Source organism: Oncorhynchus tshawytscha, linkage group LG01 (genome assembly GCF_018296145.1).
Source record: "Oncorhynchus tshawytscha isolate Ot180627B linkage group LG01, Otsh_v2.0, whole genome shotgun sequence".
Taxonomy (NCBI): Eukaryota; Metazoa; Chordata; class Actinopteri; order Salmoniformes; family Salmonidae; genus Oncorhynchus; species Oncorhynchus tshawytscha.
The window spans coordinates 84,440,244-84,459,090 of record NC_056429.1 but is presented as its reverse complement, the minus strand read 5'-3'; the positions used below and the strand labels follow the sequence as shown (position 1 = coordinate 84,459,090).

General features: G+C 44.4%; 1 protein-coding gene across 4 annotated transcripts in view; it reads left to right on the top strand.

Moving 5' to 3' along the window:
* The window catches only part of spag9b (sperm associated antigen 9b), a 56,423-nt gene that overhangs the window by 24,466 nt on the left and 13,110 nt on the right, over nt 1-18,847 (top strand). For 2 of the 4 annotated variants that reach the window (XM_042326676.1, XM_042326677.1), the window contains exons 3-8: nt 40-110; nt 1,030-1,112; nt 11,770-11,914; nt 17,209-17,722; nt 17,900-17,996; nt 18,242-18,378. In XM_042326676.1, coding sequence (XP_042182610.1) covers nt 40-110; nt 1,030-1,112; nt 11,770-11,914; nt 17,209-17,722; nt 17,900-17,996; nt 18,242-18,378 — 1,047 coding nt within the window. Of the gene's footprint in view, nt 1-39; nt 111-1,029; nt 1,113-5,106; nt 5,824-11,769; nt 11,915-17,208; nt 17,723-17,899; nt 17,997-18,241; nt 18,379-18,847 lie in introns of those variants that run through there. The other 2 variants (XM_024432516.2, XM_024432508.2) reach the window with 2 other exon arrangements.

Here is an 18,847-nt window from a genome sequence, read left to right as displayed (position 1 = left end):
TGTTATGTTTTAACTGAGATCACACGTTCTCTCTTTCAGTCGGTAGAATGGAGGAACGAGAAGCAGAGCTGAAGAAGGAGTACAATGCCCTCCACCAGAGGCACACAGAGGTATGAGGAGGGAAGGGAAGTGTGTTGTAGTGCGTATTGGGACCAGGGTTGGGGTCAATTTCATATCAATTCAGAAATTACAATGACATTCCAATGCTTTTCAGTTAGGAAAATTTGGAATTGGAATTTAGTTTACTTTCAGAATTGACACCATCTGTGATTGGGACTGTTCCATTCTTACCATTGTACTGGGCAAGTAAAAGTCAAGTATTTGTAAGTATATGACATCTGTTTGAGACCCGGGTCTGCATCCTATTGTTGAGAGAGACTCCCTACATTTAAATATGTTGCCTCAACTCAGTCTGTCTAAAGTCTGTTTTCCATAATGTATTACAAACACATTGGCCCAGATGCCAAAACAAACCACTCTGGCCTGCATAGAGAACATGACATTTTGAATATGGATGGAAATGCGATTTTAGAAGCTGACACAGTGCACAGTTGACAGCTGAATACCCCACATGCCAGGAGGCTGTCTGTTCCAGCTGTACATGGTACCCCACATGCCAGGAGGCTGTCTGTTCCAGCTGTACATGGTACCCCACATGCCAGGAGGCTGTCTGTTCCAACTGTACATGGTACCCCACATGCCAGGAGGCTGTCTGTTCCAACTGTACATGGTACCCCACATGCCAGGAGGCTGTCTGTTCCAACTGTACATGGTACCCCACATGCCAGGAGGCTGTCTGTTCCAACTGTACATGGTACCCCACATGCCAGGAGGCTGTCTGTTCCAACTGTACATGGTACCCCACATGCCAGGAGGCTGTCTGTTCCAGCTGTACATGGTACCCCACATGCCAGGAGGCTGTCTGTTCCAGCTGTACATGGATGCAAAACCCCATAAGAAACAGTAGCCATCTTCAACAATGTATTCGAATAGGGACACTCCCTGTCCACGCTAACCCCCCCCATGCAGATGATCCACAGTTACATGGAGCACTTGGAACGTACCAAACACCAGCAGGAGACACCCTCGGACACAAGCACAAGCAGATCAAGGTAAGGTCATTTACAGTACCAGTCAAAAGTTTGGACACACCTACAATTAAGGGTTTTTCAATATTTTTGCTATTTTCTACATTGTAGAATAATAGTGAAGACATCAAAACTATGTAATAACACATTTGGAATCATTTAGTAAATAAATCTAAATGTATTTTATATTTGAGATTCTTCATAGGAGCAACCCTTTGCCTTGATGACAACTTTGCACTCTCTTGGCATTCTCTCTACCAGCTTCACCTGGAATGCATTGCAATTAACAGGTGTGCCTTGTTAAGTTTCTTTGGAATTTCTTTCCTTAATGCTTTTGAGCCAATCAGTTGTGTTGTGACAAGGTAGGGGTGGTATGTAGAAGATAGCCCTATTTGGTAAAAGACCAAGTCCGTATTATGGGAAGAACAGCTCAATGAACAGTCCATTACTTTAAGACATGAAGTTCAGTCAATCTGGAAAATGTCAAGAACTTTCATAGTTTCTTCAAGTGCAGTCGCAAAAACCATCAAGTGCTATGATGAAACTGGCTCTGATGAGGACTGCCACAGGAAAGGAAGACCCAGATTTACATCTGCTGCATAGGATAAGTTTATTAGAGTTAACTGCCCCTCAGATTGCAGCCCAAATAAATGCTTCACAGAGTTCAAGTAACAGACACACATCAACATCAACTGTTCAGAGGAGACTCCTTCATAGATGAATTGCTGCAAAGAAACCACTACCAAAAGACACCAATAATAAGAAGACTTTCTTGAGCCAAGAGAAATGAGCAATGGACATTAGACCGGTGGAAATCTGTCCTTTGGTCTGATGAGTCCAAATTGGAGATTTTTGGTTCTAACTGCCGTGTCTTTGTGAGACGCAGAGTAGGTGAACGGATGATCTGCGCATGTGTGGTTTCCACCGTGAAGCATGGAGGAAGAGGTGGGATGGGGTGGGGTGCTTTGCTGGTGACACTGTCTGTGATTTATTTAGAATTGAAGGCACACTTAACCAGCATGGTTACCACAGCATTTTGCAGCGATACAGTATCCCATCTAGTTTGCGCTTAGTGGGACTATCCATTTGTTTTTCAACAGGACAATGACCCAACACACCTCCAGGCTGTGTAAGGGCTATTTCACCAAGAAGGAGTGGGATGGAGAGCTGCATCAGATGACCTGGCCTCCACAGTCACCCGACCTCAACCCGTTTGGGATGAGTTGGACCGCAGGGGGAAGGAACAGCAGCCAACATGTGCTCAGCATATGTGGGAACTCCTTCAAGACTGTTGGAAAAGCATTCCAGGTGAAGCTGGTTAAGAGAATGCCAAGAGTGTGCAACGCTGTCATCAAGGCAAAGGGTGGCTACTTTGAAGAACCAAAAATATAAACTCAGCAAAAAAAGAAACGTCCCTTTTTCAGGACCCTGTCTTTCAAAGATAATTCGTAACAATCCAAATAACTTCACAGATCTTCATTGTAAAGGGTTTAAACACTGTTTCACATGCTTGTTCAATGAACCATAAACAATTAATGAACATGCACCTGTGGAACGGTTGTTAAGATACTAACAACTTACAGATGGTAGGCAATTAAGGTCACAGTTAAGAAAACTTAGGACACTAAAGATGCCTTTCTACTGACTCTGAAAAACACCAAAAGAAAGATGCCCAGGGTCCCTGCTCATCTGCGTGAACGTGCCTTAGGCATGCTGGAAGGAGGCATGAGGACTGCAGATATGGCCAGGACAATAAATTGCGATGTCCGTACTGTGAGATGCCTAAGACAGCGCTACAGGGAGACAGGATGGACAGCTGATCGTCCTCACAGTGGTAGACCACATGTAACAACACCTGCACAGGATCGGTACATCCGAACATCACACCTGCGGGACAGGTACAGGATGGCAACAACTGCCCGAGTTACACCAGGAGCACACAATGAGTGCTCAGCCTGTCCGCAATAGGCTGAGAGAGGCTGGACTGAGGGCTTGTAGGCCTGTTGTAAGGCAGGTCCTCACCAGGCAACAACGTCGCCTATGGGCACAAGCCTGCCGTCGCTGGACCAGACAGGACTGGCAAAAAGTGCTCTTCGCTGACGAGTCTGGGTTTTGTCTCACCAGGGGTGAAGGTCAGATTCACGTTTTATCGTTGAAGGAATGTGCGTTACACCGAGGCCTGTACTCTGGAGCGGGATCAATTTGGAGGTGGAGGGTCTGTCGTGGTCTGGGACGGTGTGTCACCGCATCATCGGACTGAGCTTGTTGTCATTGCAGGCAATCTCAACGCTGTGCTTTACAGGGAAGACATCCTCCTCCCTCATGTAGTACCCTTCCTGCAGGCTCATCCTGACATGATCCCCCCCAGCATGACATTCCCACCAGCCATACTGCTCGTTCTGTGCGTGATTTCCTGCAAGACAGGAATGTCAGTATTCTTCCATGGCCAGTGAAGAGCCCGGATCTCAATCCCATTGAGCATGTCTGGGACCTGTTGGATCGGAGGGTGAGGGCCAGGGCCATTTCCGCCCAGAAATGTCCAGGAACTTGCAGGTGCCTTGGTGGAAGAGTGGGGTAACATCTCACAGCAAGAACTGGCAAATCTGGTGCAGTCCATGAAGAGGAGATGCACTGCAGTCCTTAATGCAGCTGGTGGCCACACCAGAATACTGACTTACTTTTGATTTTGAGCCCCCCTTTGTTCAGGGACACATTATTCCATTTATGTTAGTCACATGTCTGTGGAACTTGTTCAGTTTGTCTGTTGAATCTTGTTATGTTCATATTTACACATGTTAAGTTTGCTGAAAATAAACTCAGTTGACAGTGAGAGGACTTTTTTTTTTTGCTGAGTTTATTTTGATTTGTTTAACACTTTTTAGTTTTTCATGATTCCATATGTGTTATTTCCTAGTTTTGATGTCTTCACTATTATGCAATGTAGAAAATAGTCAAAATAAAGAAAAACCCTTGAATGAGTAGGTGTGTCCAAACTTTTGACTGGTACTGTATACAACTATCAAAATCACAGCGTGTACAGTATCATATAGCACTGTTTCCCAAATACACTGCTGGTTTGTGGTCAGTACATCCTGGGTAGCGTGTGTGTTTTTGTATTTTAGTGTACAATGTCCGTATCAGTATGGCACATCAAGATTCATTGGCATAGTTGGCTCCTCACCCTGAGAGAGTAAGTTGATGTGAGGTGCTTCATCACTGCAGGCAACACTCCAATGCTTGCTGCTCTCCACAGGCAGTTCAGGACCTGATGGAGGGAAGAAGAGAAGAGAAATGGGAGGAGAGGGCAGGCAAGGGGATGGGAGAGGAGATGGGATGGGGAGAGGGCAAGCAAGGATGGGATGAGCAGGACAGAGGGAGAGGGCAGGCAAAAGAAGAGAGGATAGGAGGTGATGACATTTTAGTGGATCTGAGTTGAAGGGAGTGGAGGAGGATGAAGAGGAGATTGGGATATGGAGATTGAGTGGGACTATTCTGTTGGATATAAACCAGCTAGAAGTTGTCAGTGGTCAGCTGCAGTAATCTCAGTGTGATGATTAGAGGGGTTCAAAGCTGTAGTGTGTTAGTCTGCTGAGCAGATCAAAACAGTGAGTCAAACAGCAGTGAAAAGAGGTCATGGTCTCACGCTGGATAAGCCTCTGTTTTGAACGGTCTAGAGAGGGATGTTTACTTTGACCACTACATTAAAGCAGATTGTGATGCTTTTTAGATTGAAACCGATTTAAACATTTTGTGTTTGTTCACAAGGCACTCATTTGTAATTTTCAGCGGTTTTCCCTAACACAGGTGTTACATTATGTATTATGTGTGTGGCAGCAGCCCTCCAGTCTTTCAGTAGTAGCAGGCGCTGCCAGTATCCACAGGTTTGTCCTCCGTCTCTCCCTGGCTCAGCCAATCAGCATTGAGCTGGGAGGAGGCATATGTTACTAGCTCTAATGCTGCCTCAGCATCCGAAAGGGAGGGATAAGAGGGGAGGGAGGCGGGGGGGAAGAGCGAGAATTCTAGACTGTACAGCGGCAGCAGTGTCGCAGCTTAGCAAAGAAAGGACAAGCAAGAGTATCGTCTGACAGAAAGAGGATACAATACATCAAGAGTGGAGAAAGGGAAAACCGCTGCGAAGCCAGTGTCCACTCTCTCTCTTTCTCTCTCTCTCTCCCTCTCTGGATGATGTCACAGTAGTGTTGAACTGAAGCCGGCATCACTCTACAGTAGCAGTTGCTGCTCTGTCTCTCTCTCTGCCGCCGCCACCACCACCGCTGCGGCTAATGGGATTGCTGTTGTTTCTGTGGCCGTCGCTCGTTGGCCTGCTGGTCTGAGCTCACATAGCTCGAGACTGCTCTACTCTGAACCAGATCTCCTGTACCTGACTATTCTTCTCACTCCAGCAGTCGGCGACAGACCGTGTGTATGTCAGGTGTACTTTGTCGACAGACACCAAGGGGATTATACTTCTTGGCGTTGTGATCCAGGAACAGTGTAAAAGCTTCAGAGGCGTGTGTTTTAGCCCCCTTCCCCTGGTCCCGGCAGTGTGGGGCGCTGGGCCATGTTCAGGGAGGGCCATGAGCCCGGGGCGTATACTGTTGTTTGTCTTTGGCTTTGTGGGGGGGGCCGTGGTCATTAACTCTGCCGTGCTGGTCTCTCTGTCTGTCCTGCTGCTGGTGCACTACTCTGTCTCTACTGGCCTCCCTGCCCTGCCCGCCCTGCCACGACCGAACAGGTACTGTACGACCGTGTGTGTGTGTGTGAGAGAGAGAGAGACAGAAACGTAAGTCGCCTCACTCCTGAAGGTAACTTTGTGAAAGGGTTGGGTGTGTTTACCTTCTTCCTGTCCTCTTCTCCATCTCTGCTCTTTCTCTGTTCCTACTCTGTCTTCTCATCTTCTCCTTGTTTCATGCTGTCCATTCTCTGCTTAAATCACCTGTACATTTATCTGCTTGCTTACCCCTCTCACTCTACCTCATCCCTCTTTCCCTTCCTTGTTTACTTCCCGTGGGGTAAAGCCAGTTGCCATTATATTAACATGTGTTTACCATGCTGTTGCTGTGTTTGTGACAGACAGCCAGGTATTATGGTTCTGCAGGCTGAAAGTAGGTCAGGTGAGAGAACCTTCTCAGATAGTAGATACTCAGACACACTCATCCATTCTAACATTACAACAACATTACATATTATTTACGTTAATGTGTCATTTATTTATACAGTTGATCCCATTTGATAAATAAAACATCTCCTTTACAAGAGGGACCTGTCAAAGCTGTATGCTATTTTTGGTTTTAGGATATTTCTTTGATAGTTGAAAAAATATAGTTGATTTTTAGTTAAGCTTCTCTCCAGTTTATGTCCAATGGCAGACAGTGACGCCTGTCTGTCTCTGTCTCTCCATAGTGGGGTGACGTTAGCCTATGGTCTGCTATTAAGTACAGCTGGCTCTTTTTAACATGGCTCCTCATTTGATGTGGGTGGGTTAATATTGAGCTCCACTTCATTGATGTTTAAAGTAGGCTTGGGCGGTGTACCGTGTTATGGGGTATTTAGAAATACACTGGGGCAAAAAAGTATTTAGTCAGCTACCAATTGTGCAAGTTCTCCCACTTAAAAAGATGAGAGGCCTGTAATTTTCATCATAGGTACACTTCAACTATGACAGACAAAATGAGAAAAAAAATCCAGAAAATCACATTGTAGGATTTTTAATGAATTTATTTGCAGATTATGGTGGAAAATAAGTATTTGGTCAATAACAAAAGTTTCTCAATACTTTGTTATATACCCTTTGTTGGCAATGACAGAGGTCAAATGTTTTCTGTAAGTCTTCACAAGGTTTTCACACACTGTTGCTGGTATTTTGGCCCATTCCTCCATGCAGATCTCCTCTAGAGCAGTGATGTTTTGGGGCTGTTGCTGGGCAACACGGACTTTCAACTCCCTCCAAAGATTTTCTATGGGGTTGAGATCTGGAGACTGGCTAGGCCACTCCAGGCCCTTGAAATGCGAAGCCACTCCTTCGTTGCCCGGGCGGTGTGTTTGGGATCATTGTCATGCTGAAAGACCCAGCCACGTTTCATCTTCAATGCCCTTGCTGATGGAAGGAGGTTTTCACTCAAAATCTCACGATACCTGGCCCCATTCATTCTTTCCTTTACACGGATCAGTCGTCCTGGTCCCTTTGCATGTTTCCACCCCATGCTTCACAGTAGGTATGGTGTTCTTTGGATGCAACTCAGCATTCTTTGTCCTCCAAACACGACGAGTTGAGTTTTTACCAAAAAGTTATATTTTGGTTTCATCTAACCATATGACATTCTCCCAATCTTCTTCTGGATCATCCAAATGCTCTCTAGCAAACTTCAGACGGGCCTGGACATGTACTGGCTTAAGCAGGGGGACACGTCTGGCACTGCAGGATTTGAGTCCCTGGCGGCGTAGTGTGTTACTGATGGTAGGCTTTGTTACTTTGGTCCCAGCTCTCTGCAGGTCATTCACTAGGTCCCCCAGTGTGGTCCTGGGATTTTTGCTCACCGGTCTTGTGATCATTTTGACCCCACAGGGTGAGATCTTGCGTGGTGATCGAGGGAGATTATCAGTGGTCTTGTATGTCTTCCATTTCCTAATAATTGCTCCCACAGTTGATTTCTTCAAACCAAGCTGCTTACCTATTGCAGATGTAGGCTTCCCAGCCTGGTGCAGGTCTAGAATTTTGTTTCTGGTGTCCTTTGACAGCTGTTTGGTCTTGGCCATAGTGGAGTTTGGAGTGTGACTGTTTGAGGTTGTGGACAGGTGTCTTTTATACTGATAACAAGTTCAAACAGGTGCCATTAATACAGGTAACGAGTGGAGGACAGAGGAGCCCCTTAAAGAAGAATTTACAGGTCTGTGAGAGACAGAAATCTTTCTTGTTTGTAGGTGACCAAATACTTATTTTCCACCACAATTTGCAAATAAATTCATTCAAAATCCTACAATATGATTTTCTGGATTTTTTTTCCCTCATTTTGTCTGTCATAGTTGAAGTGTACCTATGATGAAAATTACAGGCCTCTCTCATCTTTTTAAGTGGGAGAACTTGCACAATTGGTGGCTGACTAAATACTTTTTTGCCCCAAGGTAGCCACGGGAGGGTTTTTCAATACCGTCAATACCTTTTTGAAATGCACAAATCAAATGTTATTTGTCACATGTGCCAAATATGCGCCATCCTTTCAGTCTCCTGAGGGGGAAAAGGTGTTGTCGTGCCCTCTTTGTGACTGGCTTGGTGTGCTTGGAACATGATAGTTTGTTGGTGGGGTGGACACCAAGAAACTTGAAGCTCTCGACCTGCTCCACTACAGCCCCGTTGATGTGAATGGGGGCGTGTTCTGCCATCCTTTTCTGTCCTCTTCCACAATCAGATCTTTTGTCTTGCTTACATTGAGGGAGAGGTTGTTGTCCTGGCACCACACTGCCAGGTCTCTGACCTCCTCCCTGTAGGCTACCTCATCGTTGTCGGTGATCAGGCCTACCACTTTTGTCGTCAGCAAACTTAATGATGGTGTTGGAGTCGTGCTTAGTCACACAGTCGTGGGTGAACAGGGAGTATAGGAGGGGACTAATCAGGCACACCCGAGGGGCCCCCGTGTTGAGGATCAGGGATCAGGGTCCTTAGCTTAGTGATGAGCTTTGTGGGCACTGTGGTGTTTGAATTCTGAGCTGTAGTCAATGAACAGCATTCTCACATAGGTGTTCCTTTTGTCCAGGTGGGAAAGGGCAGTGTGGAGTGCGATTGCATCATCTGTGGAGCTGACAGGATGGTATGTGAATTTGAGTGGGTCTAGGGCTTCCGGGATGATGGTGTTGATGTGAGCCATGACTAGCCTTTCAAAGCACTTAATTGCTACCGACGTGAGTGCTATTTAGGCAGGTTACCTTTGCTTTCTTGGGCACAGGGAATATGGTGGTCTGCTTGAAACATGTTGATATTACAGACAGTCAGAGGTTGAAAATGTCAACGAGATACTTGCCAGTTGGTCCAGACATGCTCTGAGTACATATCCTGGTAATCCGTCTGGCACTGCAGCCTTGTGGGGCGGCAGGTAGCATAGTGGTTAGAGCATTGTTCTAGTAACCGAAAGGTTGCAAGATCAAATCCCTGAACTGACAAAAAATAAAATCTGTCTTTCTGCCCCTGAACAAGGCAGTTAACCCACTGTTCCTAGGCCGTCATTGAAAATAAGAATTTGTTCTGAACTCACTTGCCTAGTTAAATAAAGGTAAAATAAAAATATATATAAAAAATGTTGACCTGTTTTAAAGGTCTCGCTCACATCGGCTAGGGACAACGTGATCACCCAGTCGTCCGGAACAGCTGGTGCTCTCATGCATGCTTCAGTGTTGCTTTCCTCGAATCGAGCGTAAAAGGCATTTAGCCTGTCTGGTAGGCTCACGTCACTGGGCAGCTTGCAGCTGGGTTTCCCTTTGTAGTCCGTAATAGTTTGCAAGCCCTGCCACATCCAACGAGCATCGGAGCCATTGTAGTATGATTCAATCTTAGTCCTGTATTGATGCTTTGCTTGTTTGATGGTTCGTCTGAGGGCATAGCGGGATTTCTTAAGTGTCCCGCTCCTTGAACGCAGAAGCTCTAGCCTTTAGCTCGGTGCGGATGTTGCATGTAATCCATGGCTTCTGGTTGGGATATGTACGTGTGGGGACGACGTCGTAGATGCACTTATTGATGAAGCTGGTGACTGAGGTGGTATACTCCTCAATGCCATTAGATGAATCCCAGAACATATTCTAGTCTGTGCTAGCAAAACTGTCCTGTAGTGTAGCATCTGCCTCATCTGACCACTTCCATATTAAGCCACTGGTACTTCCTTCTTCATTTTTTGCTTGTAAGCAGGAATCAGGAGGATATAATTATGGTCAGATTTGCCAATTGGAGGGCGAGGGAGTGCTTTGTATGCATCTCTGTGTGGCGTAAAGGTGGTCGAGTTAATTTTCCTCTGGTTACTCATGTGACATGCTGGTAGAAATTAGAGGTGGACCGATTAATCGGCATTGCCAATTGGCCGAAGTTTTCATAACAATCGGTAATCTGCATTTTTGGATGCCGATTTACATTGCAATCCACGAGGAGACTGCGTGGCAGGCTGACCACCTGTTACGCAAGTGCAGCATCAAAAGGACCTGGTGGCTGCAAGGAGCCAAGGTAAGTTGCTAGCTAGCTTTAAACTTATCTTATTAAAAACATTAAATCTTAACATAATCACAAGTTAACTACACATTGTTGATGAAATTACTAGTTTAACTAGCTTGTCCTGTGTTGCATATAATCAATGCGGTGCCAGTTCATTTATCATCGAATCACAGCCTACTTCAACTGATAATTTAACAAAAGAGCATTCGTGAAAAAAGCACAATTGTTGCACCAATGTACCTAACCATAAACATCAATGCCTTTTCTTAAAATCAATACACAAGTATATATTTTTAAACCTGCATATTTAGTTAAAATAAATTCATTTTAGCAGGCAATATTAACTAGGGAAATTGTATCACATCTCTTGCGTTCCGCGCAAGCCGAGTCAGGGTATATGCAGCAGTTTGGGCTGCCTGGCTCTTTGTGAACTGTCTGAAGACCATTTCTTCCTAACAAAGACCTTCATTCATTTGCCAGAATTTGACATAATTACAACATTGAAGGTTGTGCCAATGTAAGCAATATTTAGACTTAGGGTTGCCACCTGTTCGATAAAATACGGAATGGTTCCGTATATCACTGAAAGAATAAACGTTTTGATTCCGAAATGATAGTTTCCAGATTTTACTATATTAATGACCTAAGGCTCGTATTTCTGTGTTTATTATATTATAATTATGTCTATTATTTGATAGAGCAGTCTGACTGACTTGCGGAAGGCTCGTAAGCATTAATTCAAACAGCACTTTCCTGCTTTTCCCAGCAGCTCTTAGTCATGCTTGAAGCACAGCGCTGTTTATGACTTCAAGCCTATCAACTACCGAGATTAGGCTGGCAATATTATGTGCCTATAAGAACATCCAATATTCAAAGGTATATAAAATACAAATGGTGTAGCGCGAAATAATTGATTCGTCATAATGCCTATAATAATGACAACCTAAAACTTAACTGGGAATATGGAAGACTGATGTTTAAAGGAACCACCAGCTTTCATATGTTCTCATGTTCTGAGCAAGGAACTTAAACGTTAGCTTTTTTACATGGCACATATTGCACTTTTACTTTCTTCTCCTACACTGTTTTTGCATTATTTAAACCAAATTGAACATGTTACATTATTGTTTTGAGACTAAATTGATTATTTGTGTATTATATTAAGTTAAAATAAGTGTTCATTGTTCATTCAGTATTGTTGTAGTTGTCATTATTACATATATCTATATCGGCAGATTAATCAGTATCAGGTTTTTTTGGTCCTCCAATAATCGGTATTGGTATTGGCATGGAAAAATCATAATCGGCCAACCTCTAGTAGAAATGAGGTAAATACAGATTTAGGTTCATAGCTCTATGACTCACAGAAAGTGCAATGAGGAAAAAAATAACCCCATCCATGGAGATGAGACCAGCAATCAACAATCTATCTCTTCTCCCTTATTCTGTCAATACTGAATATTCCTCCCCCTCTTCTTTCTCTTAATCCAGGAAGGAACGTCCCATCTCCATGGGGTTATTCCAGTTACCAGGAAGTGATTTGACCCCTGACCCACAGAGGGAAACCGTGGAAAGACCGTCTGAACCCTGGAGATATAACGACCTGAGCCACCCTCACTCCAACACCAGCCTTAAGGTAACAATCTACTTCCCACCTGTCAATCGCTTTCCTCCGGTGCCAACGTTGTTCTATCATGCAGCCACTGTTTTGGACAGACTTTTCACAAATTCACTGTGTGAGTACAAAGTGTACTCGGTGGTTTAAGTCTGCAATCTAAGATGAATGACTGTACCCTCAGACCTGACCATCCCCCATGCCTCCTCTTAACATTTCCCAGAACTCAGAGGGGTGACGTAAGGCAGGGGTAATTTGGCCCAGAGTAGATACTCTGTGTCTTTGTGGAAACATACGCTTTCAACCCATCACCCTGCCGGAGGACGGGAAGGCTTATTGAAAAGGAAGCTTGATTCAGTGTGTCTGCAGTACCAAAGCACGATTGAGAGGGAGACTTGAATCAGTGTGCCTGGAATGCCTAAGCAGGGGGGTGGGGTATGAGTGTGTCTGTGTGTGGCTGAGGGCCCATGGGGAGAGAGGAAGTGGTACCATTCGGGGCCAGGAGCAGGGGAAGGGTAGAACAGAGGAGAGAGGGAGAGAAGAGGGGAACAGAGGAGTGAGAGAAGAGGGGAAGAGTCTAACAGAGTGTCTGAGCAGACCGAAGGGCTGCTTTCTGCCAGGGCCATGCTAGAACCTCCCCACAGTTGCCCATAGAAACCACGCTGTGAGAACAGTTATATTATGAATACTCATTCATGATGGGCTGATTTTAAGTAGTCATTTGTTGTGATATTCTTCTACACGGGGGTCAAATGGAATAATTCAGGTACCAGGAAGAGGGGTATTTCATGTCAGAGATTGCAAGACAACATTTGACGTAAGATATGGGACTGGCACTTAAGTTTTATCTATTCATGTTCAAGCTCAGTCCTGGCTGCTGCTAAATCATATTTTCTACATAATACTCCTCCCTTCTTCTCTCTATCAAACCTTTGCTTTCTCAATCCCTGATCCCACTAAACTGTCTCTTTCTCACTTTAGATGCCTCTGGCACAATAGAGGTGTCACTGTGGATCTCTCATGCTGACTTTTTAGCACACACACAGCCTTTTCATCAGGCTCCCACAGTTCAGACTCACAGGGATGCCTTTGTGTGACACCTCCGATTCGACATTTCCCAAAGATTTACAGTTTTTGGTTACACTCCTCCCCCTCTCCCACGGTCTCTTTCTCTCTCTCCCTCTCTTTCTCTCTCTCCCTCTCCCCCGCTGATTCTATCTGTCTCCAGTTTGCACACACCAGTGTTTCGCATAGGATTTGTTTTCAGTACTGGTGGGTGTTCCCATAGACTTCCAGTCATTAAGCCAACAACTACCCATTTAAAAGCGTGTCTCGCCAGGAAAAAATAAGTGTGTGTGTATATTTGCATACAGACGTGTATATATGTATATACAGTTTAAGTCATAAGTTTACATACACTTAGGTTGGAGTCATTAAAACCTGTTTTTCAACCACTCCACAAATTTATTGTTAACAAACTATAGTTTTGGCAGGTCGGTTAGGACATCTACTTTTTGCGTGACACAAGTAATTTTTCCAACAATTGTTTACAGGCATGTTATTTCACTTATAATTCACTGTGTCACTATTGCAGTGGGTCAGAAGTTTACATAGAGTAAGTTGACTGTGCCTTTAACCTGAAAGGCCGCTCAGCAAGGAAGAAGCCACTGCTCAAAAACCACCATAATAAAGCCAGACTACGGTTTGCAACTGCACATGAGGACAAAGATCGTACTTTTTGGAGAAATGTTCTCTGGTCTGATGAAATAAAAATGTAACTGTTTGGCCATAATGACCATCCAACAAAGTCAAGGTATTGGAGTGGCCATCATAAATCGCTGACCTCAACCCTATAGAAAATTTATGGGCAGAACTGAAAAGGCATGTGTGAGCAAGGAGGCCTACAAACTTAGTCGGACTCTGTTACACCAGCTCTGTCAGGAGGAATGAGCCAAAATTCACCCAACTTATTGTGGGAAGCTTGTGGAAGGCTACCCAAAACGTTTGACTCAAGTTAAACAATTTCAAGGCAATGCTACCAAATACTAATTGAGTGTATGTAAACTTCTGACCCACTTTCGGCCTTTCAGGTTATGTCGATTATAGGACTTTTGTACCTGTTTCCTCCAGCATATTCACAAGGTCCTTTGCTGTTGTTCTGGGATTGATTTGTTTGAACAGATGAATGTGGTACCTTCAGGTGTTTGGATATTGCTCCCAAGGATGAACCAGACTTGTGGAGGTCTATAATTTTGTTTTCTGAGGTCTTGGCTGATTTCTTTCGATTTTCCCATGATGTCAAGCAAAGAGGCACTGAGTTTAAAGGTAGGCCTTACAATACATCCACAGGTACACCACCAATTGACTAAAATGGTCAATTAGCCTATGAGAAGCTTCTAAAGCCATGACATAATTTTCTGGAATTCCCAAAGCTGTTTAAAGATAGACTAAGTTGACTATGTAAACTTCTGACACACTGGAATTATAAGTGAAATAATCTGTCTGTAAACAATTGTTGGAAAAATTACTTGTGTCATGCACAAAGTAGATGTCCTAACCGACTTGCCAAAACTATAGTTTGTTAACTTTTTCAACCACTCCACAAATTTCTTGTTATGACTCCAACCTAAGTGTATGTCAACTTCTTATTTCAACTGTAGGTGTACAGCAGCCCATTAACAGCAACCATCACTCCTGTGTTCCAATGGCACGTTGTGTTTGCTAATTCAAGTTTATCATTAGAAAACCCTTTTGCAATTATGTTAGCACAGCTGAAAACTGTTGTGCTGATTTAAAGAAGCAATAAAACTGTACTTCTATAGACTGGTTGAGTATCTGGAGCATCAGCATATGTGGGTTCGACTACAGGCTCAAAATGGCCAGAAACAAAGAATTTTCTTCTGAACTCGTCAGTCTTTTCTTGCTCTGAGAAATGAGGGCTATTCCATGCGAGAAATTGCCAAGATGCTCGCCTTCTAGGCATTGTTCTTCTGTCCAGTGTCTGTTTATTTTGCCCATCTTAATCTTTTCTTTTTATTGCCCAGTCTGAGATATGGCTTTTTCTTTGCAACTCTGCCTAGAAGGCCAGCATCCCGGAGTCGCCTCTTCACTGTTGACGTTGAGACTGGTGTTTTACGGGTACTATTTAATTAAGCTGCCAGTTGAGGACTTGTGAGGCGTCTGTATCTCAAACTAGACACTCTAATGTACTTGTCCTCTTGCTCAGGCCTCCCACTCCTCTTTCTGTTCTGGTTAGGGCCAGTTTGCGCTGTTCTGTGAAGGGAGTAGTACACAGCGTTGTACGAGATCTTCAGTTGAGGACTTGTGACGAGTTGCTGAAGAAAGTCCTTTGTTTCTGGCCATTTTGAGCCTGTAATCGAACCTGGAAATGACAGGTTTCAACAGGTATGCCTTGGTAAAAGTTAATGCATTTGAGCCAATCAGTTGTGTTGTGACAAGGTAGGGGTGGTATACTATTGGTAAAAGACCAAGTCCATATTATGGTAAGAAATGCTCAAATAAGCAAAGAGAAACAACAGTCCATTACTTTAAGACATGAAGTTCAGTCAATCCGTTAAATTTCAAGTGCAGTTGCAAAAACCATCAAGTGCTATGATGAAACTGGCTCTCATGAGGACCGCCAGAGTTACTTCTGCTGCAGAAGATAAGTTCATTAGAGTTAACTGCACCTCAGATTACAGCCCAAATAAATGCTTCACAGAGTTCAAGTAACAGAAACATCTCTACTGTTCAGAGGAGACTGCGTGAATCAGGCCTTCATGGTCAAATTGCTGCAAGGAAACCACTACTAAAGGACACCAATAAGGAGAGGAGACTTGCTTGGGCCAAGAAACATGAGCGATGGACATTAGACCAGTGGAAATCTGTCATTTTGGTCTGAGTCCACATTTTTGGGTTCCAACAGCATTCAACAGCATTCTGCAGCGATACGCTTTCCCATGTGCTTTGTGGGCCAATCATTTGTTTTTCAACAGGACAATGACCCAACACACCTCCAGGCTTCGTAAGGGCTATTTGACCAAGAAGGAGTGGGATGGAGAGCTGCATCAGATGACATTTATTTCTCTGGCAGCAGCTCTGGTGGATATTCCTGCAGCCAGCATGCCAATTGCAATCTCCTTCAACTTGTGGCGTTTTGACATCTGTTGCATTGTGTTGTGACAAAACTGCACATTTTAAAGTGGCCCTTCATTGTCCACAACACAAGTTGCACCTGTATAATGATCATGCTGTTTAATCAGCTTCTTGATATGCCAGACCTGTCAGGTGGATGAATTATCTTGGCACAGGAGAAATGCTCACCAACAGGGCTGAAAATACATTTTTATTTCAGCTCATGAAACATGTTGCATTTTATTTTTGTTCAGTGTGTAAATATCGATAGATACTTAATGACTTTGCAATAATCTTGTTTCAACATAAATCTGTTGTTCTATCTCTTCTGATTGCCCCCCCCACCCCCTTTGTAATCTTTATACCTCTGTGGTTTGATTATGTGGCCAGTTGTGATTGCGGCTCTAAAACAGGCCTTCGTTGTAATTTTTCTCTTAACCAGTTGGGGGCGCCAGACTCCCCAAGCAGATGGCAGAGGCTTTCGGCCAATCAGCAGGCTAAACAGAACCAGGTCCAAACTACCGCGTTGTTGTTTTTATGGCCTGTAATTGCTGTGTTGTTGACGACGAATACGACGTCGTCTCATAAAAGCGTAATCTAGCCTTTATGCCACCATAGATCATAGTACATTGCCAGCTCCATGCAACCCAAGCAGGTTCCTCACCTGGACCAGGGTGTGACCGTGGGGCTGAATCTTAAATGATCCCTATTCCCTATGTAGTGCATTACTTTCAGCCCTATGGGGCTCTGACCAAAAGTAGTGCACTATATAGGGAGTAGGGTGCCATTTCAGATGCATTGCAATCTTTCAGGGGTTCAGACAGCTTGCTAGGATTACTAATGCATAGAGAGCACCAACTGTACTTCAACCCAATCAACTAGCCGTAGCTGTAGAATATACTACAACATGTTTGTTTTGTTTTCTAACTGTGTGATCTAATGACTTTGATCTGAATTTAGATGTTTTTCTGGTTGATTTAAACTGCATTTAGTTTTCTTGTTTTGTTTTATGCACTTTTATACCATTGCCTTTACCATTGTCTTTTGACTGAGCATTAATGGTTTTGTTGCATTGGCTAACTTTTTTTCAAATATGCTTATTCCTTTTTGAGAGAAAGAAGCTGACTTGAGAATGACCATCTGTCATTATTGAATTTATTCTTCCTCTTTCTCTTCGGTAGGATGAGATGTCAAATGCTAACCGTGGAGGCTCCAAGTCCAACCCACCTATGTCTCCTAAAGGGGGCTCTAAGTCGGGGACCCCCATGTCCAGCCAAGGAGCAGGCTCCAAAATGTCCTCGCAGCAAGGTGGCTCTAAATCGGCCACCCTGATGTCTTCTCAAGAAGAGTCCAAATCCAGTACCCCTATTTCATCTCAAGGGGTGGACTCAAAGTCGGTTACCCCAATGTCCACGCAAAGCGGCGGCTCCAAATCTGTCTCCCCAGTGTCCAGTCAAGGGGGCAGGTCTATGTCGGCCACTCCCATGTCTACTTCTGCGTCCGATGTTGCCATGGCATCTGTGGGCACGCCCCACCACGAAGAGTTAGAGGAACTGAGCGAGGGTCTGAACAGGAACCTGGACAGAAGCGACAGGAAGCCAGATAACATCAGCAGTAAGAACACCACAGTACAGGAGGGACAGGACTCCGAGCTGAGAGGAGCAGGAGCCAGAGGAGGGTCAGGACCTCTCACAGGTCAGAACTGTAGCTCCAGGGCATAAACTGAGATAACATGGGGATTGGCTATGTTGGGGGACTTGGATTGTGTTACATTAGAAAACCTACTAAAATGTGTTTGGCATCACATTGGCCTCACCACATTGGCCTCCCAGAAGGTTAGTACTCTAACATGTTATTCCATCTCCTCTATAGACGCAGCAGATGATAACACTGAGTCATCAGAGGTGCAGTCCATCATAGACTCCACTCCTGAACTGGACATGGACCTCAGTGGCTACAAAGACGCCAGGTAGGGTCAACAGGAACTAGTGTTTCTATCTCCATCTCTGCATCTCTATCCTGAACACTCAATCATCATTTATCTGTCAAACTGTACAGACAATCACTTCCAGCTTGGTCCTTGCAGCCGGATATGAAAACAAACACTTTATTTCATGATGCAGTGTATTGAAGCTGTGGTCACTCAGATGACCTCCCGCTCTCTCCCTCCCCCCATCCATCTCTCCCCCTTCCACCTCCCATCCCTCTCTCCAGTACTCCTTCTAAAGGAGTAGGTATAGAAAACATGGCGTTCGACAGGAACACAGAGTCTTTGTTTGCGGAGCTGTCCTCGGCAGGACCCGACATGGAAGTAGACATAGCAGACATGGACGAGGGGGCCGACCTGCTCGGTAAGACACGTCCCCTGTAGACACTTGCCGCTTACCTATTCCAAGACCATCATCTCATACCCACACCTTGGGTAAATCTGGAAAACTTTACCTCAGTCCCAAATGAATGGCAAAAACTCGACTGGCACTTGTGTGTACTTGCCATAAATACTAGGATGGACTCCCCTTTCTACAGAAAATATTTGCTATTTCTCCCCTTTCACATTAACTTTATTTCCGTACTGCATACTTCATCTCATTATTTCATATTTTCCTGGTTCTTCTCTTCAGATGAGTTTTCTGGTGTGTATCAACCATTCCATTCACACCCCTTGCATTTTCTCCCTTATCACTTATCACCCTCTCCCTAGTTCTCCCTTTTTAGCTTCCAAACTATGACTAAAATATACAGTGGGTCTCCCTTTTAGTGAGGTTGTAGGTTAGGTGTTCTTTAGGCTGTATATTGACCTGGTGGAGTCCCCATAGAGTC